Source organism: Lepidochelys kempii, chromosome 27 (genome assembly GCF_965140265.1).
Source record: "Lepidochelys kempii isolate rLepKem1 chromosome 27, rLepKem1.hap2, whole genome shotgun sequence".
NCBI classification, from domain to species: Eukaryota; Metazoa; Chordata; order Testudines; family Cheloniidae; genus Lepidochelys; species Lepidochelys kempii.
The window spans coordinates 3,623,476-3,647,217 of NC_133282.1; the positions used below are offsets into that span (position 1 = coordinate 3,623,476).

The 23,742-nt window shown below is 47.4% G+C and overlaps 1 protein-coding gene across 7 annotated transcripts; it reads left to right on the forward strand.

Moving 5' to 3' along the window:
* Positions 1–904: 904 nt before the first annotated feature.
* On the forward strand, positions 905–23,742 carry RDM1 (RAD52 motif containing 1). Of its 7 annotated transcripts, XR_012156348.1 has the most exons (8): positions 905–1,036; positions 6,924–7,103; positions 8,066–8,188; positions 9,083–9,245; positions 11,116–11,214; positions 11,567–11,695; positions 13,241–13,463; positions 13,842–14,433. XR_012156348.1 is itself a non-coding variant. In XM_073325728.1 (7 exons), the coding sequence occupies exons 1-7, from the start codon at positions 941–943 to the stop codon at positions 23,568–23,570; spliced, it is 861 nt and encodes a 286-aa protein (XP_073181829.1). In that variant the 5' UTR covers positions 905–940; the 3' UTR covers positions 23,571–23,742. The 7 variants fall into 7 exon arrangements, 6 of the variants coding, with proteins under 6 accessions (XP_073181829.1, XP_073181833.1, XP_073181834.1 ...); XM_073325728.1 differs by lacking the exons at positions 11,567–11,695; positions 13,241–13,463; positions 13,842–14,433 and adding exons at positions 19,219–19,307; positions 23,460–23,742; XM_073325732.1 differs by lacking the exons at positions 13,241–13,463; positions 13,842–14,433 and adding an exon at positions 19,219–19,307.

Consider the following 23,742-nt stretch of genomic DNA (forward strand, 5'->3'; position numbering starts at 1 on the left):
TTGTCCTCTGGCTTCTTGCAGAGGGGATGTCTGAGGAACCACAGCCCGCGGGACGGCAGCCAGGACCCCGCTCCCACGAGTTGGTTCTCCCACCACCACCACGCTCACGTTGCCATTGGATGGAGGGGCCTGGCAGCCCGTTCTCCACCAAGCTGGGCCGAGGGCAGTGAGGACCACGGGCCTGGGCACGTGGAGGGCAGCGGAGGGCGGGCGGAGGCCAGGGCAGCCCGGGGCCGTTCCTGAGACAGGCCATCGAGAGGCCCCTCGCATCCACCCCTTTCTGCCAGTTACAGCTCTTGCGCTCAGGGCCCTGTTCCCCCCGGCGCCCTCCCGCCCCCAGCGTGAAACGCCACGGCCCTCCGAGGGGCGCGCCGCGCCTGGGGTGCACTGGCCCTGCCGGGGGGCGAGGAAGGGGGCTCGCAGCTTCCCGGGCCTGGGAGGCAAGAGGCAGCCAAGGCAGGACCAGGCTGGGGAGGAGGCTGAGCGGGGCCAGGTGGGGGTTGGAGGGGTCGGGCAGGCGGAGGTGGGGCAGGAGGCGGGGCTTAGGCTGGGCGGGGCCAGGCGGGGGGGGTCGAGGGTGGGGTGGGGTGGGGGGGCGGGGCCAGGTGGGGTTGGGGTTGGGGGGCAGGAGGCGGGGCTTAGCCTGGGCCGGGCGGGGCAGGGCCAGGTGGGGTTGGGGGCGGGGCTTAGGCCGGGCGGGGGCGGGGCCAGGCGGGGTCGAGGGTGGGGCGGGGCTTAGGCCGGGCCGGGCGGGGCCAGGTGGGGTTGGGGGCGGGGCTTAGGCCGGGAGGGGGCGGGGCCGGGCGGGGTCGAGGGCGGGGCGGGGCGGGGCCAGGTGGGGTTGGGGGCGGGGCTTAGGCCGGGAGGGGGCGAGGCCGGGCGGGGTCGAGGGCGGGGCGGGGCCAGGCGGGCCGGGCCGCGGGTGCTGCTGGCGGCCCGCATGGCGCTGGCGGGCGGCCCCGAGGTGCTGGGCTTCCGGGTGCCTGCGGAGAGCGGCCAGGCCCTGCTGGTCTGGGGGCTGGAGGAGGGGGCGGAGGTGAGGCCCGGCCCGGCCCGGCCCGCTGGACCCAGGGGAATCCCGCTCCGTGCGCCCGACTGGCCGTGGCCCCCCCCCGGTCACTGCTGGAGTCGCTAAGGCCAGGGGGGATCGGGGCTGGGGCAGGGGTGGGGGTGCGAGCTCTGGGGTGGGCCGGGGATGAGGGGTTCGGGGGGTAGGAGGGGGCTCTAGGCGGGGTTTGGGGGGTAGGAGGGGGATCAGGGCTGGGGCAGGGGGTTGGGTTGTGGGGGGGCTGTTGCGGGCTCTGGCTGAGGCAGGGGGGTAGGGAGGGGGTGAGGGCTCTGGCTGGGGTGCGAGCTCTGGGGTGGGCCGGGGATGAGGGGTTCGGGGGGTAGGAGGGGGCTCTAGGCGGGGTTTGGGGGGTAGGAGGGGGATCAGGGCTGGGGCAGGGGGTTGGGTTGTGGGGGGGCTGTTGCGGGCTCTGGCTGAGGCAGGGGGGTAGGGAGGGGGTGAGGGCTCTGGCTGGGGTCCGAGCTCTGGTGGGGAGCCAGGGATGAGGGGTTCGGGGGGTAGGAGGGGGCTCTAGGTGGGGTTCGGGGGGTAGGAGGGGGATCAGGGCTGGGGCAGGGGGTTGGGTTGTGGGGGGGCTGTTGCGGGCTCTGGCTGAGGCAGGGGGGTAGGGTGGGGGTGAGGGCTCTGGCTGGGGTCTGAGCTCTGGGGTGGGCCAGGGATGAGGGGTTCAGGGGTTAGGAGGGGGATCAGGGCTGGGGCAGGGGGTTGAGGATGTGTGAGGGGGGGTATGGGCTCTGGGCTAGTGGTTGCAGAAATGAGGGGTTCAGGGTGGGGGGGGTCTCTGGGCTTGGGCAGGAGGTTGGGATGCAGGGGGAGGAACGAGGGCTCCAGCTGGGAGTGCAGATTCTGGGGGCGGGCCAGAAATGAGGGGTACAGGGGGGGTGGGGGGGTATCAAGGCTGGGGCAGGGGGTTGGGATGGTGGGGGTGAGGGCTCTGACTGGGGGTGCAGGCCCTGGGGTGGGGCTGGGTATTAGGGGTTTGGGGCATAGGAGAATGCTCTGGGCTGGGACTGAGGGGTTGGGAGGGGGAGTGCAGGCTTCGGGAGGTGCTTATCTCAGGCAACTCCCAGAAGCAGTGGCATGTTCCCCCTCCAGCTCCTACATGGAGGCATGGCCAGGTGGTTCTGTGCACTGCCCTGTCCTCAGGCGCCACCCCCACAGCTCTCATTGGCCACGGTTCCTGGCCAGTGGGATCCGCGGAGCTGGCGCTTGGGGTGCGGGCATCGTGTGGAGCCCCTTGGCTGCCCCTACGCCTAGGAGTTGGAGGGGGCACCTGCTGCTGCTGCTTATGGGAGCTATGGCAGGCAGGGAGCCTGCCTTAGCCCTGCTAAGCCTCCGACCAGACTTTTAACAGCCTGGTCAGCAGTGCTGGCCAGAGCCACCAGATTCCCTTCTCGACTAGGCATTCCGGTTGAAAATCGAACACGTGGCAACCCTAGTTTTACACTGGTCTCTCAATGTTATAGGTGACAATTTCCTAAATCAAAAAGTGTTGTTGTACGTGATGCAAGAGAATACATTAGACCTCGTCATGACACACAGGAATTAATCACAGAACTAAAAATTAATAGTAACTTAGGTACAAGTGATCAAATGTGACTTGACCACATTTGTATTGTGCAAACAGAATGAAGGCCAGATAAGGGGCTTTAAATGGGCCATTTTCACAAAGCTGAAAACAGTTATGAGCCAGATCATCTGGGAGGAAGAATTTAATCAGAAAAATGTGAATGATAATTGGGAATTGAATTCTTTAAGAATGCTTTACTACCTGCCCTAAAAGCCACAATCAAGGAAGTAGGACATAATTGGTTTTGGTTTAGAGGGGAAGTAAAGGCAGCTATTATATATAAATGGAAGAAAAGGGAGGTTGATAGTAATGAATATGAATCATCATACAAGAAGGATGTGGATAAATTGGAGAGAGTCCAGCGAAGGGCAACAAAAATGATTAGGGGTCTAGAACACATGAGTTATGAGGAGAGGCTGAGGGAGCTGGGATTGTTTAGTCTGCAGAAGAGAAGAATGAGGGGGGATTTGATAGTTGCTTTCAACTACCTGAAAGGGGGTTCCAAAGAGGATGGCTCTAGACTGTTCTCAATGGTAGCAGATGACAGAACGAGGAGTAATGGTCTCAAGTTGCAGTGGGGGAGGTTTAGGTTGGATATTAGGAAAAACTTTTTCACTAAGAGGATGGTGAAACACTGGAATGCGTTACCTAGGGAGGTGGTAGAATCTCCTTCCTTAGAGGTTTTTAAGGTCAGGCTTGACAAAGCCCTGGCTGGGATGATTTAACTGGGAATTGGTCCTGCTTCGAGCAGGGGGTTGGACTAGATGACCTTCTGGGGTCCCTTCCAACCCTGATATTCTATGATTCTATGATATACCAGGAGTTGTAGAAAATTAGTAGGGGAGCAAAGGGGACAGAACGAGAAATCTACAACCAGCAGAGTTCAGGACACTAAGGAGGAATATTTTTAAGTATATTAGAAACAAAAAGAATCTTAATAATGGTATTAGGCCATGACTAGATGGCAATAGTAGAATTCTCAATAGTAATACAGAAAAAGCAGAAATATTAGATAAATAGTTCTGTTCTATGTGCGGGGGGGAACAGATGATGGCGTCATGTCATATGATAATACTCTTCCCATTCTACTTGTATCTCAGGAGGGTATTAAACAGCAGCCACTAAAGTTCGACATTTTTAAATAAGTCCATATAACTTGTTCCAAGAGTGTGTTGGTTTTGCCTTTTTTAAATCTGGCTGATGACCTGATGGACAGTTAATGTTGATTTTCAATAGTCTTGAGACACTGGGGAAATTCCAGAAGACTGGAAGAAAGCTAATGTTGCACTAATATTTGTAACGGTTAAATGGGAAGACCTGGATAATTATAGGCTTGTCAATCTGAAACTGATCCCGGGCAAGATAATGGAGAGGCTGATATGGGATTTGATTAATAAAGAATTAATGGAGGGTAATAGGATTAATACCAATCAACGTGGGTTTCTGGAAAATAGATACTGTCATACTAAACTTGATAACACTTTTTTTTTTTTTAAATGAGATTACAAGTTTGGTTGACAAAATTTGGTTGAAGGCATTTGACTTGGAGGCATAGTGCATTTTGATAATTTTATAAAAAGAAAAGGAGGACTTGTGGCACCTTAGAACTAACCAATTTATTTGAGCGTAAGCTTTCGTGACTTACAGCTCACTTCATCGGATGCAGCCTAGAGCTCCCTCCTACACCCCAAACCCCTCATCCCTGGCCCCGATGAAGTGAGCTGTAGCTCACGAAAGCTCATGCTCAAATAAATTGGTTAGTCTCTAAGGTGCCACAAGTCCTCCTTTTCTTTTTGCGAATACAGATTAACACGGCTGTTACTCTGAAACCTGATAATTTTATATCATTCTATTTTTTAACATAAAACACTTGTGACAGGATCCCCAGGGTGCAGCCTGGAACTGTGGGACTGCTGTGCCCCCTTAACTCTCTCCAGCCTGGGCTGTCTCTCACAATGCCTTGCTAGTGACCAGCGGCAAACCCTTTCAGGTGCTGTGATCACTCAGCACAACCGCATGTGGAGCCCCACTCCCAGCTAGAAAGTGGCAGTGTAGACAAGGCCTCAGTTGCTTGCAGTGTAGGTGGGGGCAGGAGAACTCTCCAGTATGTGTCCACTCTATCTGTTTTATACCCTCGGTCCACGTGCTTGGAAAACACAAGTCCAGGCATGTCTGGGGGCATTGCTCAAGGCTTGTCTGTACTGCCAATTTACAGCGCTGCAGCTGTCTCTCTCAGGGGTGTGAAAAAACACTCCCCCTGAGCGCAGCAAGTTTCAGCGCTGTGAAGACAGTGCACCAGCACTGGGAGCTGCACTCGCGGCGCTGGGAGCTATGCCCCTCTTGGAGGTGGTTTTTTAGAACTCTCTCCCACTGCTGCGCCGCGACCACACAAGGCATGTTAAAGCGCTGCCAGTGTAGACTAGCCCTCGGTCTCCAGGCAGTGTTGAGTAATTCCCCTGGTGTGGCCTCGTGCAGCTGAGTCGCTGACTTGTAGCTCCCTTGCTGTGCAATGGTTGTTGATGGGTTGTTTGAAGCCCCGCCCAGATGTTGGTTATTTTCCTTGCTGTTGCCTCTGGGGAGATAATATCTGGCTGATTCCCCAACTTATATCATGTTTTAGTGACGACCATACAACACATTTCTCATGACTTCATATGCATTAATGATATGCATGTGTGGATAGAGAAGAGACTTTCAGCAGGTCATAACCTTTCCCTGATACCTTACAAGGTATGCTTTATATGTAAGATAACGATTATATAAAAATGAGGAATATGGGGGTTACAGGATGCTCCCCCAAGGTATAGAATGTCACAACACTCCAAATAGATTAAAAACTGTCTAACTGATAAGTCTCAATGTAATTATAAATGGGGAATCATCATTGATCAGGTATGTTTATAGTGGGGTCCTGCAGGGAATAGTTCTTAGCTATTTAACATTATTATCAAGAAGAAGAAACAAAATCCTCATTGATAAAAGTTTGCAGATGACACAAAAATCGGGGGAGAGGTAAATAATGACAAGAACAGGTCACTGATACAGAGTGATCTGGATCACTTGGTAAGCTGGGCACAATGTAAATATATACCTATAGAAACAAAGCCTGTAGGCCATGCTTACAGGATGGGGGGCTCTAACCTGGGAAACAGGGACTGTGATACAGATCTGGGGGCCATGGTGGATAATCAACTGAACACCAGCTCCCAGTGCTAATGTGATCCTTGGATGAATAAATGGGGATCTCTTGTGGCCACAGTCTCCAGCAGGGGTTGAGCCTTGTCCCCTCTGAGGAGACAAACACTGGAGGAGCAAGCAGCCAGTGAGTTTCCCCATCTTCCTAGGGGTGGTGGGGGTCAGGCTCCAGCCACAGGGCTTCGGCCTCCATCTCCAGGTTCTGGGGTCTGTCTCCGGGCTCAGGGCTTCTGGCTTTGTCCCCGAGCCGCACAGCGGTGGCTTCAGCTCCTGCCAACGTAGCTACCGCCGCTCATTGGGGGTGGTTTAATTATGCCACCGGGAGACCTTACAGCAGTGCAGCTTCAGCTGTACAGCTCTGCCGCTGTACGATCTGTAGCGTAGCCGTAGCCCTAGTAGCTAGCTGGGTGGCTGGGAAAAGTGATATTAACATACAAGTATCACTTTTCCCAGCAGCAACTTACCAGCCAGCAAGTCTTAAAAAAAAAAAAAAAAAAAGAAAAAGGAAAAAAAAGACGGGGGGGGAGGGGGGCAAAAAAAGCGAAAGAAAAAACAACAAAAAAGACAAGAACATGCAAAGCACCTTACTTGTGTTTCTAGTCTGTTTAGGTCCAGAAAAGAATAGAAACAACTGCACATAATTTGTATTATTGAGTCTGCAAAAAAAAAATACAAGGATCTGGACATGCAGCTGTGCATATTTATTGGTTTTTCCTAAAGTTAATTTAGTATTTTATGAAAAATTGTCAGAGCGGCCACCAGCAAGAATTGGTGGCTGCACTCTGAGGCCACCAAAAATTTGTTGACCACTCCTGCACTGGATGGATGTTGGGTCTGATCCAGCCTGGCAGTTCCTGTAGTCCTGTGTAAAGAGTCAGAGACAATATCTGTCCAAACCAAACACTCAAGTTATATTTTACCCATGTTAATTACTCAAGCAGTTTATTATTGTTAGAGGAAGAAACTGATTGTCGGAAAAATACTCCCTAATTAATAATCAAGGTTGTGCATAGTCCCTGTTCACAGTGCTTCTTGGCTGCTGCTCTATCTCCTTAGCACTGATCTTCGTTTTCCTCTTTTTTTCCTCAGCATTCCCTGTTTTCAGCATTTTCTGAGTTTGGGTTGCTGTATTCAGTTCGAGTTCACAGAAATGCTGCAGTTGCGGGGCCTGGGTATTATGCTCTGGTCAAGTTCTATTCAGCTAGAGATGCCAGCAGAGCCCAGCGCGCATGCCACAGGCAAAGATTATTTCAGAAATCTCCCTTAAAGGTAAGTGAATTAAAACAAGGTGTAACTTCCAGTTATTGGCAGAGAGGTGTCTAGGAATAGGGTGGTATCCTGGATTAATCTTTAATTAGAGATTATGTCATGTAATGGAACCTCCAGGCAGATGTCCAACCAAAACTGGCAACTGCAGGGTATCCCTTTAAATAGTTTTGAACCCTCTAGTGGCACTCAGTATGTTCTGTAGTTTAGACACCACACAGAGCAGTAGTGTGTATATGTAACTAGGTGTTGCATGTTGTGTATAGTTAGTAAACATGGTTCTTTGGCCCCCCGCGATGGCCATGTGGTTCCTTCATATGTATAAAGAGCAGAACACACAACAGACTGTTACCTAATTCCAAGTCAGGACTCCTTCACGTGGTTAGTACGGTCTCTGTCGGGAAGAACGGGGAAGGGACCTAGGCTGGGGACCTGAGATGTCTGCCTTAGAGCCTAGGGTGGTGCTGGCGTAGGGAAACACAAGTAGCTGTCGAGGCTTCTCCATTTGAGGGTGGGGCTCCCAGTCCGTGAAGCCCTGAATCTCAATGGCACGTTAGGGTCTTGCTGGACCCCCACACAGATCCAGCAGTAAATCATTCCCTTTATTTCCGCTCTCTCGAGGGGTAGCTGCTGGAATGCTCAGGGGCGTCTGTTACACTAACATCCGACCGCTCCCTCCTCTAACCACTGCTTCCATGGGGTGGGGCATCATGTCTCACAACCAGGGGTGGCAAGACTGCATTTGCCACCTCCCAGAACCACTGCTGCCTCTGAGGAGGACGGGGAGTGGGGTACCATCACCCTTGTCCTCCCAGAGCTATCAATGCTGGTTCCTCAGTGGGACCCTGGAGCACTAAGGGCCTGGTCATATGGAACAGGGAGAGCAGTGCTAGGGAATACTTACAGCTCCCTGCCTGCAAAGCCAGTCTCACCTAATCCATGTAGGGCTTTTCTCCTCTGGGCAGGTTTGCATTTGCACCAGACAGAAGACCTTTAAGCAGCAAGTCCTTGCTCTGAGGAGTTACAAGTGTAAGGAATTAGCCAATTACTACCTTGGCTTCAATGGCTGGTCAAACCGTATCATTATGGTAAGAAGCCCTTCTTGTATTCTTTTGTTCCCTCCTGGTCCCTTATTCCTGATCTGGGGAGCTGATGGAGGGATTTGAAATGGGGGAGTGACTTGGTCTGATCGGGCAGTGAAGAGAGCCTTAGCAGCTGTGTTTTGGACAAAATGTCAGAGAATTACCTGGCTATTGGGTAGACTGGCCAGAAGGAGTTGCTGTACTGAGCGAGGTAATGAGCACAGAAGCTTATCCTAGCGCTGGGGCCAGACATGGAAGTACCAGATCTTCAAACTGTGGGGAAGAGAGAAGAGCCAAGATTTGGCAATACCCTGCGTGTGACACAAGCGGTCAAAGACAACTTGGAGAATTGCAAGCCTGATTATCAGAGAGGGTGGTGGCTGCTGGAGCTTCTTGAAATAAAATGCATGGCCCTCGGGGTAGAAAGTTTGGACACTCCTGCTATGGCTTCACCATAGTTATTGGGCTCAGTGTTTATATCGCAGCCATCCCTTCTGGTCATAAAAATCTATTCATCTCTTTTTCCTACCATCCCTGCCCTCACCAGGTCTCACCTAACAGACATCCTCTCGTACACAGATAAAACTAGCTCCCTGGATGGACCCCATGCCATCTCTCTGGCTCCCCTCTCTCACTGCTATCTCCAACTCTTCAACCAGTTGCACTGTCACGTGGATACTAAAACACCGGTTTTAGCACCACTTCCAAAGGAAACCACTCTTGAGCCCCACATGCAGCAGCTCCCTTCCATGTATCTGAAGTATCTTTTCTCAGCCACAAAGGTTCCTGTTGCCGATCTCCTAGTCAGTGCCAACATTTATTGTCTAAGTATTGAGAAATGCACAGTAAAAGCTATGTCAAAATCCTTCTGTGATGGTTTGAAAATGCAAATCCCAACAGCTGCAGAATATTTCTGGGTTTGACCTGGAGAATGAGGAGCTGGGAGGCTTGCCAGAGAGGAGGTGCCTGAAATACCTGTGCGTTGTGGAAGTAACGCTGCCCCACCATGGGATCTACACCAGAGGACTTGGCGTTGCTGAGGCATGTGTAGAAAATGGCCGAGGTACGTTGGTAACTTTGTGATTGTTAGTGTTGATCGCTTCCATGCTGCTGGACGCTCAAAGGCACGAGAATGTTGACTGCTGTTGGACTTTCTGCAGGGGGGGCCTGTGGACTACCAGCTTGTTCAGCGAGGTGTTGGTAACAAACGTTGTGGAGTACCAAAGCTACAGGACCACCACTGTTCTCTCCTTTCCTCTCCTCCGTTTTGTGTATCTCTCTCTCTCTCTCTCTCTCGTCTCCTTTCCTTTCACATCTTTCTTTAGTGCTCATTTGCGCTCCATCACAGGCACTTTTCTCGGATGCATTATGTGTAAGGCTAAGTTTTTGTCACGGATACTTTTAGTGAAAGTCAGGGGCAGGTCATGGGCAATAGAAATTCACAGAATCCGTGACCTGTCCCTGACTTTCACTACGAATATCCCTGACAAAAGGGGTAGACAGGTTCAGCACCCACTGCTGCTGGGGCTCCTGGGTCCCCCACCACTGCAGTGCAGGGAACTCTGGGGTCCCCCGGCTTTTGGGGCTGGCTGCTTGGAGTCCACCCACCGGGGCTGGACAGCTGTGGGGGGGTCCCCTCGACCGGCGTGGGAGCTGGGAGCTGCAAAGGCGGGGCTGGCTGGGAACTCCGGCCCTGGGGCAGAAAATGTCACAGAGGTCAATGGAAGTCACGGATTCTGTGACCTCCGTGACATAATTGTTGTACTTAAAGTACTGCAAAGGGTCTTTTCAGGAGGAATAAGGCAAAGCGCCACATTCATTGGTAGTCCGTGTATCAATCAACACTGTATCATATATTACACTCCTGCACTCTCGCATGCATGCACGCACGCACACAAGCACACGCCGTCTTGTTGTTACCAACTAGTTGCTCCCCTTAATTTCACTGGCCAGGTGAGTTAGATGGGGGAGGGGTGGAGCCGGGCTTCTGCCGATCCGGATTGATGTTCCCATGTTGACAAGACAAGACCCAGGGTCCTCTGCAAGACTCCTCCGATTTATAGCAACTTCCCTCTCATGCAAATCTCTGTGTCTGTGTCAGTTGGTCCTTTGTGCTGCTACCTTCTGGGTTTTGTCCCAATGCTGTTCAAAGAGGGTGTTTTCAAAAGAAGGTGATTGCTTCTAACCCCAAAGGTCTGTATGTCTGCTCTTCTTTAGTGAAAACACTTGACGAGTTTTATTGTTCTTGGGTCTGGCTTCCATCTGCTCTCCTCTGGAGGTGCTTGCCTTCCACGCCTTACTCATTCACACCTTGTTCATTCAACAGGACAATTGATTAAAAGGGCGGAGGGGGAGGAAATCTTATTCTACTCCTAGCAAAAAGACATTTTTTTTTAACATTATTCCAAGGCTCAATACAAAGTTTTCTATATAAGGATCTTATACAAAGTTGTGTGAAAATAGAGGCATAATACAAAGTCATATGAAATGTATGTGAAGATGCTTAATGCAGAGATTTATCTACATAATCGTAGCCTTAATTATGTGAAATGGGTTTGATACTCATCCAGTTCTTAGTGGACAGAGTGTCTGCATCACACATGCTAGCTGGCAGCAGGACTCCACGCTGTCAGGTTGGCTGCTATGGGCGTTAGATGTAAACTCTTTGGGGAAGGAATGGTGTGTCACTATATGTCTGTACGGTGCCTAATGCCATAGGGCCCTGATCAGGATTGAGGTTTCACGACACTACCATGTTATAAATAATTTTAAAAGTGCTGCAATAAACAGTCTTCCTACCAGAGTAATATGAGTTACTGGGTGAGCGTCTGCTTATCAGAAGGGATTTAACTGTGCAATAAGCTCTTGCTAGTACTGTATGACCATCATGCTTTCAAATGTAATCTTTGAAAATAACACCTTTTTGGGTTTAGATCCCCTTGAGTTTGTCATGAAAACAGGAAATGTTCAGAAACTTGCAGTTGAGAAAGCTCTGTCGGCTGCATTTCAGAAGATACTTCTCATAGTTTTAGGTAAGGCATTTTTATACATTGATTATAAATATCTGGGGGTTTGGTCTGAGAATAGCTGTGTTGTAGGTTTCATGATAGTGAATATGAACTATTATAAATATATTTTCTCAAAAGTGTTGCTTAGGGTTGAAATTTTCCTTGTTTGGTCTTGGCTCAAAGTTAAATTTGTGTGTGTGTGCAAAGTTTGCAACAAATAAGTCAGCCATTTGAGTTCGCTGAGTGGAAGGAAAATATACTTGGCATATTGTAAAGGAAAAATTAGATATTTTTGGTCTATAGATAGCTGAAACCCCCAAATGTCTGAAAACCTGGAAACTTTCAAGTGCAAACCCTGCATTAATACTATATTAAGGTTGTAATTGGAACAAAAATCCAAGAGTTGAAGAAGCTAAGGCTCCAAAAGCAACGGTAACCCAGCCACACCGATACACATGATTTTTGACTACTGGCTAGCCTTCTGCCATCTCTGGCCTGCAGTGTGGTGAGTTGTGTGTTTTGTAACTGTTTTGCTCGGTGTTGTACCTGTTAACTGGGGCGCTCTCTCCCCCTTGAGCTTTAGAGTTGTAGTTACAGAACCTGGCTCCTAGCCTACATAGGAATTGTGGACACCTTCTCTCTTCTTGACCGGCTGCTCACGAACAGGGAAAAATTGGTAGGGGAAGTAGAAGTGGGTGGAAACCTGGGCAGCAGTGACCATGAGATGGTCGAGTTCAGGATCCTGACACAGGGAAGAAAGGAGAGCAGCAGAATACAGACCCTGGACTTCAGAAAAGCAGACTTTGACTCCCCCAGGGAACTGATGGGCAGGATGTCCTGGGAGGCTAATATGAGGGGGAAAGGAGTCCAGGAGGGCTGGCTGTATTTTAAAGAAGCCTTATTGAGGGCACAGGAACAAACCATCTCGATGTGCAGAAAGAATAGCAAATGTGGCAGGCAACCAGCTTGGCTTAACAGAGAAATCTTCGGTGAGCTTAAACAGAAAAAGGAAGCTTACAAGCAGTGGAAACTTAGACAGATGTCTAGGGAGGAGTATAAAAATATTGCTCGAGCATGCAGGGGTGTAATCAGGAAGACCAAAGCGCAATTGGAGTTGCAGCTAGCAAGGGATGTGAGGGGTAACAAGAAAGGATTCTACAGGTATGTTAGCAACAAGAAGATGATCAGGGAAAGTGTGGGCCCCTTCCTGAATGCTGGGGGTGGGGGGAGGTGGGAGGGGCAACCTAGTGACAGATGGAAAAAGCTGAAGTACTCAGTGCTTTTTTTGTCTTGGCCTTCATAGGTAAGGTCAGCTCCCAGACTGCTGCACTGGGCAGCACAGTATGGGGAGGAGGTGAGCAACCTTCAGTGGTGAAAGAAGAGGTTAAGGACTATTTAGAAAAACTAGACATGCACAATCCATGGGGCCAGATGCTTTGCATCCAAGAGTGCTGAGGGAGTTGGCGGATGTGATTGCAGAGCCATTGGCCATTATCTTTGAAAACTCATGGTAATCGGGGGCGGTCCCGGACAATTGGAAAAAGGCTAATGTAGTGCCCATCTTTAAGAAAGGGAAGAAGGAGAATCCGGGGAAGTACAGACTAGGACTGTCAAGCAATTAAAAAGATTAATCGCGCTATTTAAAAATATTGATCGCGCGATTTAAACAATAATAGAATACCATTTATTTAAATATTTTGCGTGTTTTCTACATTTTCAAATATATTGATTTCAATTACAGCACAGAATACAAAGTGTACAGTACTCACTTTGTAGATATTTTTGATTACAAATATTTGCACTGTTAAAAACAAAAGAAATACCATTTTTCAATTCACCTAATACAAGTATTGTAGTGCAATCTCTTTATCATGAAAGTTGAACTTACAAACAGAATTATGTACAAAAAATAACTGCATTCAAAAACAAAACAATGTAAAACTTTAGAGCCTATAAGTCCGCTCAGTCCTACTTCGTGTCAGCCAATCACTCAGACAAACAAGTTTGTTTACACGTGCAGGACATAATGCTGCCCATTTCTTGTTTACAGTGTCACCTGAAAGCGAGAACAGGTGTTTGCACGGCACTGTTGTAGCCGGCGTCGCAAGTTATTTACGTGCCAGATGTGCTGAAGATTTATATGTCCCTTGATGCTTAAATCATCATTCCAAGGGGCATTCATGCTGATGACCGGTTCTGCTCAATAACAATCCAAAGCAGAGAGGACTGACACGTTCATTTTCATTATCTGAGTCAGATGCCACCAGTAAAAGGTTGGTTTTCTTTTTTGGTGGTTCGGGTTCTGTAGTTTCTACATCAGAGTGCTGCTCTTTTAAGACTTCTGAAAGCATGCTCCACATCTTCTCCCTCTCAGATTTTGGAAGGCACTTCAGATTCTTAACCTTGGGTCAAGTGCTGTAGCTATCTTTTGAAATCTCACATTGGTATCTTCTTTATGCTGTGTCAAATCTGCAGTGAAAGTGTTCTTAAAACGAACAACGTGCTAGGTCATCATCCGAGACTGCTATAAGACGAAATATATGGCAGCATGCGGGTAAAACAGAGTAGGGGACATAAAATTCTCTCCCAAAGAGTTCAGCAACTAATTTAATTAACACTTTTTTTTTTTTTTTTTTACCTAACATCATCAGCATAGAAGCATGTCCTCTGGAATACCTTGCAATGCCGGCTACAAAAATACCATGGGAATGCCTGTTCTCACTTTCAGGTGACATTGTAAATAAGAAGTGGGCAACATTATCTCCTGTAAATGTAAACAAACATGTTTCTCTTAGTGTGACTGAACAAGAAGTAGAGCTGAATGGAGGCTTGGAGGCTCTAAAGTTTTACATTGTTTTGTTTTTGAGTGCGGTTATGTAACAAAAAAAAAATCTACATTTGTAAGTTGGACTTTCAAGGTAAAGAGATCACACTACAGTACTTATATTCCCCCCACCATTCCTCAGACGTTCTTGTCAACTACTGGAAATGGCCCACCTTGATTATCACTGCAAAAGGTTCCCCCCCCCCCCCCCGGCTGGTACTAGCTCATCTTAAGTGATCACTCTCCTTACCGTGTGTATGATAACACCCATTGTTTCATGTTCTCTGTGTATATAAATCTCCCCACTGTATTTTCCACTGAATGCATCCAATGAAGTGAGCTGTAGCTCAAGAAAGCTTATGCTCAAATAAATATTTCTTTATCATTTTTACAGTGCAAATATTTGTAATAAAAAAAAATACAAAGTGTACAATGCTCACTTTACATTATTATTTGTGTTGTAATTGAAATCAATATATTTTAAAATGTAGAAAAAATCCAAAAATTTTTAATAAATTTCAGTTGGTATTCTATTGTTTAACAGTGCGATTAAAACGGCGATTAATGAAGATTAACTTTTTAAAAGGCGATTAATTTTTTTGAGTTAATCACATGAGTTAACTGCAATTAATCGTCAGCCCTACTACAGCCTCACCTCAGTCCCCAGAAAAATCATGGAACAGGTCCTCAAGGAATCCATTTTGAAGCACTTGGAGGAGAGGAAGGTGATCAGGAACAGTCAACATGGTTTCACCAAGGGCAAGTCATGCCTGACTAATCTAATTGCCTTCTATATCCACTGGCTCTGTGGATATGGGGAAAGCGGTGGACGTGATATACCTTGACTTTAGCAAAGCTTTTCATACGGTCTCCCACAGTATTCTTGCCAGCAAGTTAAAGTAGTATGGGCTGGATGAATGGACTATAAGATGGATAGAAAGTTGGCTAGATCAACGGGCTCAGTGGATAGTGATCAACAGCTCGGTGTCTAGTTGGCAGCTGGTATCAAGCGGAGTTCCCCAGGGGTCGGTCCTGGGGCCAGTTTTGTTCAACATCTTCATTAATGATCTGGATGATGGGATGGATTGCACCCTCAGCAAGTTCACGGGTGACACTAATCTGTGGGAAGAGGTGGATATGCTGAAGGTAGGGATAGGATTCAGAGGGACCTAGACAAATTGGAGGATTGGGCCAAAAGAAATCTGATGAGGTTCAACAAGGACAAGTGCACAGTCCTGCACTTAGGATGGAAGAATCCCATGCACCGCTACAGGCTAGGGACCGACTGACTAAGCGGCAGTTCTGCAGAAAAGGACCTGGGGATTACAGTGGACGAGAAGCTGGATATGAGTCAGCAGTGTGCCCTTGTTGCCAAGAAGGCTAACGGCATACTGGGCTGCATTAGTAGGAGCATTGCCAGCAGATCTAGGGAAGTGATTATTCCCCTCTATTTGGCACTGCTGAGGCCACATCTGGAGTATTGCATCCAGTGTTGGGGCCCCCACTACAGAAAGAATATGGACAAATTGGAGAGAGTCCAGCAGAGGATGACGAAAATGATTAGGGGTGGGGCACATGACGTATGAGGAGAGGCTGAGGGAACTGGGCTTATTTAGTCTGCAAAGAGAAGAGTGAAGGAGGATTTGATAGCAGCCTTCAACTACCTCTATATAAAAAAAGATCTCACAAAACTAAGTGATTGGGCAACAAAATGGCAAATGAAATGTAATGTGGATAAATGTAAAGTAATGCACATTGGAAAAAATAACCCCAACTATACGTACAATATGATGGGGGCTAATTTAGCTACAACTAATCAGGAAAGAGATCTTGGAGTCATCGTGGATAGTTCTCCGAAGACATCCACACAGTATGCAGCAACAGTCAGAAAAGCGAACAGGGTGTTAGGAATCATTAAAAAAGGGATAGAGAATAAGACTGAGAATATCTTATTGCCCTCCTATAAATCCATGGTACACTCACATCTTGAATACTGCATACAGATGTGGTCTCCTCATCTCAAAACAGATGTACTGGCATTAGAAAAGGTTCAGAGAAGGGCAACTAAAATGATTAGGGGTTTGGAACGGATCCCATATGAGGAGAGATTAAAGAGGCTAGGACTTTTCAGTTTGGAAAAGAGGAGACTAAGGGGAGATAAGATAGAGGTATATAAACTCATGAGTGGTGTGGAGAAAGTGAATAAGGAAAAGTTATTTACTTGTTCCCATAATATAAGAACTAGGGGCCACCAAATGAAATTAATGGGCAGCAGGTTTAAAACAAATAAAAGGACATTCTTCTTCACTCAGCGCACAGTCAACCTGTGGAACTCCTTGCCTGAGGAGGTTGTGAAGGCTAGGACTATAACAGGGTTTAAAAGAGAACTGGATAAATTCATGGAGGTTAAGTCCATTCATGGCTATTAGCCAGGATGGGTAAGGAATGGTGTCCCTAGCCTCTGTTTGTCAGAGGGTGGAGTTGGATGGCAGGAGAGAGATCACTGGATCATTACCTGTTAGGTGCCCCAGAGGGAGTGAACCTGGCATTGGCCACTGTTGGCAGACAGGATACTGGGCTGGATGAACCTTTGGTCTGACACAATATTGCCATTCTTATGTACCTGAAGGGGGGTTCCAAAGAGGATGAAGCTAGGCTGTTCTCACTGGTGGCAGATGACAGAACAAGGAGCAACGGTCTCAAATTGCAGTGGGGGAGGTCTAGGTTGGATATTAGGAAAAACTATCCCACTAGGAGGGTGGTGAAGCACGGGAATGGGTTCCCTAGGGCGGTGGTGGAATCTCCTTCCTTTGAGGTTTTTAAGGCCCGGCTTGACAAAGCCCTGGCTGGGGTGATTTAGTGGGTGTTGGTCCTGCTTTGAGCAGGGGGTTGGACTAGATGACCTCCTAAGGTCTCTTCCAACCCTAATATTCTATGATTCTATGTGTTTTAGCTTAGCTATCTATTATACTTATATGGCTACCATTATCATAGTACCTGGGTCTACACTCAGAGCTAGGGCTGATATTCTGAGCTCAGGTAAACATATGGTAGGTCTCATCAAGTATAACTAGCAATGTAGCCATGGTAGTGGTCGCGGCAGCATGTGAATACGTACACCCAGCAGTTCCAGGCGGATTTATGCTCGCTGTGTTTCTGTTGCACGTGCTACCGGAGCTGCGCTGCTATTTATGCTTGTGCCCGCTTGATGAGAGCTAGCCCCAGTATGTCTACACAAGCTGGGACTCACGCCCCTAGCTCACAGTCTAGACGTAGCTGAAGGGTGAAATTTTCAGACAGACTTGGGCTGCTGAGTCACTTGGGCTCTCTTTAGAATTTTACTCAAAGGGCCTTGCCCAAGGTTGCAGGTACTCTGTGGCAGAGCGGGGAATCCAACCCAGGTTTCCTGAGTCCCAGGCTCCCTAACCCTGGGCTTTTCTTAACACATACAATAACTGCACCGTCTACAGGGAACCCAGAGAGACAGCCCAGTGTCTGTGTGCTGATACAGAAAGCCTGGCGTGACCTGTGGCGAGGCTTTCAAGATCACTCAGGTGGCCTGTGCTCTCCTCCTTCCCAGGTTTGTCATTAGGGCCAGAGCAGGGCCCTCTCTGTGTTGGGAGCTCCTCCATGGACATTCCTGAAGATGAGTGCTTTTGTCCATGAGCATTTAACTTATGCCTGTCACAAGTTGCATGGAAGGGAAGAGGGTTTGTGGAAGGGCATTTGGACCTGACTTTTGATTAACTATTGAACTGGACACACGCCCACCATCTGAACATAGGTGCCTCATGGGTGCTGATCCGTCAATACTTTGTTTAAATGAATAACTCTTAAACCTGCATTAAATATCAATTATTATTTTTTGCATTTAAGCAACAAAGTCGGTTTCCAGTCTGATGATTTTGATGGAGCAGATTTGGTGTTTAGTATTTTTCATGAGCAGAGGAATACGCAGCAATCTTTCCAGCAAACATTGATTCCCACTCTCGGGCCCTGATAAAGCAAAGCACTTAAACGTGGGCTTAAGTTCCATGAAATCAGTGAAATTTAAATATGTGCTTAAGTGCTGTGCTGAATCAGAGCCTAAATTCCCACGACTGGCTTAGACTTTTAAAATGTCATTTAGGCCATGTCTATCCTACAAAACTTGTGCCGGCATAGCTCCCTAGTGTAGACGCAGTGTATGCTGACACAGGGAGTTCTGCTGCCACGGTGACACCACTTCCCCGAGCGATGTTAGCTAAGCTGACAGAAGCACTCTTCTGTTGACATAACTGCATCTACACTGAGGGTTTTGTCAACATAGTTATGGTTGGTTTTGTGGAGTGACTTTTTTCACACACCTAGCCGCTGTACTCATAGATCAGGTCTGAAGTGTAAATATCTGGTGGATTTCCTGCTGTCAGACCTGACACTTGTGCAGAGGCAGGTAAATAGCATCTTCTTGTTTGTTTGTACCCTGCTTTCCACAGATTCTGGCTCCTCTGCTTTTCCAGTCTCTGCTTGGCCTAGTTAAGTGCCTTTTGTTTTTCTGCCTGATCTGGAAAGCAGATGCTCTAGACCAGCGGAAGGAATGGGGTACGGAGTGTACAAAGTAATTTCACAGCCTGGCATTGTCAGACTAGGTTGTGCAAAGTGTGTTCTCAAATGGGGGGCGTGAGAAGTAGCTTCATAAATCATTGGATTCTCTTCTTAGCAGTGCTCTCAGATCTCCCATATCTCCGACTCCCCACAAAAGTCTAATCCCTTAAAACCTAATCCTGCTCCCACTGAAGTCAGCTGGAGTCTTTCCACTGATGTTAATGGAAGCAAGATTGGGTCCTTAATCCTCAATCCATATGTCAGAGCAGCACCCACAGACTCTTCCTCTTACCCTGCATGCAATGTGGCAGTTACTAGGTTTTATTTGCATCACTGTGGTCAGTTTTATCTTGCACAGTAAAGGCATTTGCATTCCTTAAAGGAATGAATGAGCTATAACCCCCATGCCTAACCCATGCCAACAATGGGAAGATAAAATTAGTACCTGCTCCATCTCTGAACTTTTTAAACTGCCTGTCCCCATGGGATTGATGCTCCTGGCTCTCCAGGCAGTTATAAAGCTCAGTGCAGTCTTGAGACAGTATGGAACCATTTTGTGGTCACTAAATCGAGTGGTAAGAAAACACCTCCTTAATTCTCATGTTGCATGCTTGTTTCAGAGAATGGTAAGGTGGCTGTTGAGTACAACTCTGCCCAAGAGGATCCCATTGACTCCCTAACAGACGAGGAGCTGAAGGGACTTATTCAGGTAAATAGAGGCTGTTTTGCCTTGCACTGGTCCACGACAGGCGAGCTCGGCACTCCACGACGAAGGAAGCAGAACGAGCAAGAGAATAGCGTCGTGCCACCTCAGCCAACAGTAGGAGGGAACATAGACACCAACTTGCCCGGGCACGTCTCCTAAACCCGGCATGTGGGAACTGATTTCCAGTTTTAGTCATACTCAGATATGAGCGGCAATCATTACAAGTCCCTTTATCATGTATCTAGTAGATCCTCAAAATGCATTTCTTCATACCATGTCCTACAGTATGGTTGCAGTACTCAATTCCTGAAATTATTCAGTATACTGAGATTTTAAAACTTTATTTTCTTGATATTATTACGCAAAATTATGTATTTTTTAAATAGCATAGGAGACACTAGGGATGCTGTGTAGAGACCATGTTCTCAGCCACACTGTAATGGCCCCAGCAGTATAACTCATGACAAAGCCAAGGCCCACGCTTCCTGTAGCATTGTGTGGGAGCAACACTCTCATTAAGGTTGAAAAGGCACTTCACTTCCAAATGAGTCTTTAGAGCGGTTTTAAAATAAACCTCTCCTTTGGGTTGCACTTCATCTACTTGCTCTGAAGCTGACAGCAAAGAGTTAACAAAGGGATCTCAGTAAACTGGGTGAATGGGCGACAACATGAAAGTGATTAAGTGCAAAGTGATGCACATTAGAAAAAATAATTCTAACTACACCTAGAGAACGATGCGGTCTAAGTTAGCTCAGGATAGATCTTGGCGTCCTGTGGATGGTTCTCTGAAATATCTGCTCAATGTGCAGCAGCTGTCAGAAAAGCGAACAATGTTAGGAGCCATTAGGAAAGGGATCGATAATAGAAAATATCATCATACAACTAGATAAATCCATGGTGCACCTAAAACTTGAGTCCTGCTTGCAGTTCTGGTCACCCCATCTCAAAAGATATTGGAAACGGTGCACACAAGGGCGACAACATGATTAAGGGGGTGGAACAGCTTCTGCACCCCGAGACATTAAGGCTGGGACTGTTCAGTTGAGAAAAGGTGACGAGGGGGAGGATAAGACAGAGGCGCACAAATTCGTGACTGGTGTGAAGAACGTGACTAGGGGCGTGTTATTTACCCCTTCACATAATGCAAGACCTAGTGGTCACCTTGTGAAATTAGAAGGCTTCCAGTTTAATACAAACATAAGGAAGTTCTTCTTCACGCAACGCACCATCAACCTGTAGAACTTATTGCCAGGGAATGTGTGAAAGCCAAAAGCATAACTAGGTTGAAAAAAGAATTAAGTAAGTTCAGGTCCCTCAATGGCTACTGGCCAAGATGGTTAAGGATGCGACCCCGTGTGCTGGGTGTCCCTAAACCACCAACTGCCAAATCTGGGACTGGACCACTGGGGATGGATCACTGGAAAATGGTCCCATTCTGTTCATTCCCTCTGAAGCATCTGGCACAAGCCACTGTCAGAAGACCGTATACTAGGCTAGATGGACCATTGGTCTGAGTTAGTCTGGCTGTTCTTATGTTCTCTAAGCTCAAAGGTGATTACTTGTAGAGGGTTGAAAGCTGTTAATTGTGAGTTATGTTATCATAAAAAGGAAATCTTTTCAATGTAAAAAAAATCATAATTCTTATGCTGGACTTAAAAAGAGCTGAACTTTTAAATTCAAACTTTACATGTAGGCTTGAATAAGGAATAGTCGCCTTGCTTAATCTGAAAGCAGTGGGACTTGCTGGGGATATTCACCGGATCTGTGACAACACAGTCATCCCACAGCACATCTGGGCATTGTGCAGCACCCCAGCAGTGTGGGTAGAGGAAATGTCTCAGTGAACCTCCTGATGCATTAGTCCTCTTAAGGTGCACGTAGGCAAAGCAGTGTTTTCATAATTACAACATTCAAACATGGTTTGTTTTAGTTCTGGATCTAATATATTTACAGTGCGAAGTGCTGTGGAATTGCCTTAGGTTATTTTTTATCCTTTTTGTTAAAGAAAGATATGGATCTTCTGCTATGTAGAGCTATTTTGTTCTCCATTTAAATCTTCCTTTCCATTGCCCCTTCCGTCTGAGTATATCAAAGGGCTTTAAAGCACCCAGAGTAATTGGTTTACTCATAGTCAATGGGAAGTTTGTGGTAAAGCAAAGAAACAAAACCTAAATCTGATCTGTCCTGTGCTTTAACCACAAAATTGTCTTCCTCCCTTGGTGGCTTGTGGAATTTGAACTAATAACATCTCTCAGGGCTTGTCTTCACTACCGGGGTAAGTCGACCTAAGTTACACTACTCCAGCTACTCTGGAGCACTTAGAGGAGAGGAAAGTGATCAGGAACAGTCAGCATGGATTCACCAAGGGCAAGTCATACCTCACTAATCTAATTGCCTTCTATGACAAGATAACTGGCTCTGTGGATGAGGGGAAAGCAGTGGACGTGTTGTTCCTTGACTTTAGCAAAGCTTTTGACACGGTTTCCCACGGTATTCTTGCCAGCAAGTTAAAGTAGTATGGGCTGGATGAATGGACTGTAAGGTGGATAGAAAGCTGGCTAGATTGTTGGGCTCAACGGGTAGCGATCAATGGCTCCATGTCAAGTTGGCAGCCGGTATCAAGCGGAGTGCCCCAAGGGTCGGTCCTCGGGCCAGTTTTGTTCAATATCTTCGTTAATGATCTGGAGGATGGTGTGGATTGCACCCTCAGCAAGTCTGCAAATGACACTAAACTGGGAGGAGAGGTAGATACGCTGGAGGGTAGGGATAGGATACAGAGGGCCCTAGACAAATTAGAGGATTGGGCCCAAAGAAATCTGATGAGGTTCAACAAGGACAAGTGCAGAGTCCTGCACTTAGGACGGAAGAATCCCATGCACTGCTACAGACTAGGGACCGAATGGCTCGGCAGCTGTTCTGCAGAAAAGGACCTAGGGGTGACAGTGGACAAGAAGCTGGATATGAGTCAACAGTGTGCCCTTGTTGCCAAGAAGGCCAATGGCATTTTGGGATGTATAAGTAGGGGCATTGCCAGCAGATCGAGGGACGTGATAGTTCCCCTCTATTCGACATTGGTGAGGCCTCATCTGGAGTACTGTGTCCAGTTTTGGGCCCCACACTACAAGAAGGATGTGAAAAAATTGGAAAGCATCCAGCGAAGGGCAACAAAATTGATTAGGGGACTGGAACACATGACTTATGAGGAGAGGCTGAGGGAACTGGGATTATTTAGTCTTCAGAAGAGAAGAATGAGAGGGGATTTGATAGCTGCTTTCAACTACCTGAAAGGGGGTTCCAAAGAGGATGGCTCTAGACTGTTCTCAGTGGTAGCAGATGACAGGAAAGGAGTAATGGTCTCAAGTTGCAGTGGGGGAGCTTTAGGTTGGATATTAGGAAAACCGTTTTTACTAGGAGGGTCGTGAAGCACTGATATGGGTTACCTCGAGAGGTGGTGGAATCTCCTTCCTTAGAGGTTTTTAAGGTCAGGCTTGACAAAGCCCTGGCTGGGATGATTTAATTGGGGATTGGTCCTGCTTTGAGCAGGGAGTTGGACTAGATGACCTCCTGAGATCCCTTCCAATCCTGATATTCTATGATTCTATGTGAATAACGTAGCTGAATTCGACATAGCTTAAGTCAATTTACCCTGGTGTCTTAACTGCGCTGTGTCAATGGGAGCCACTCTCTGTTCGTCTTCCTTTACCCTTCTTGGAGGTGGAATACCGGGGTCCACCAGAGAGCGCTCTGCAGTCAATTTAGTGGGACTTCACTAGACCCATTAAATCGACACCCAGCTGCATCAATTCCCCCATAGAGAAGACAAGCCCTCACTCTCAACACACAAACCAGTGAGCCAGCTACTCATGATAAACTTGAAAGGGGCAGCTTGGGAGGAGAGAGATTCCTTTTGTTTCATTGGCTTGTGGCGCTGGTAAGTCAGAGAAATTAGCAGAGATGCTAGCTACCCAGAATGGGAGAGCCGATAGTTGACAGGTTCCCAGTCCAATGTTTTTGCACTGACATGATTCAAGACAGGGAAGTGTTTTCCTAAAATGTGATTAAAATACAATGGTTCATTCTGCATTTCCAGGAAATGGTAAAGAAGGTTGAACTATGGTGCTGAGTAGAAAATACACTCTTAATTTCTCTTTCCAGGTCAATGACTTGTCCTTGGAGCAGCTGAACCTTGAAGAAGAAGAAGAAGAATTTTTGTCTGATTTCAGTTTTGATGAAGAGCACCTGCTGGAGGGGAGACAATCTAATTAGTGTGGTTTAAAGTATTCTGGGAGTTTTATTTCAAATTGTTGCTCAGGAATGAAAGCATAAAGTTTTGACATTGCGCATGCTAAGTGTTTTAGATGCTTTATTTCTTTGGATTATAAAGTGATGGAAATAAATGATTAATCTATTTTTACTAAAATAAAGGTAGACAAACATA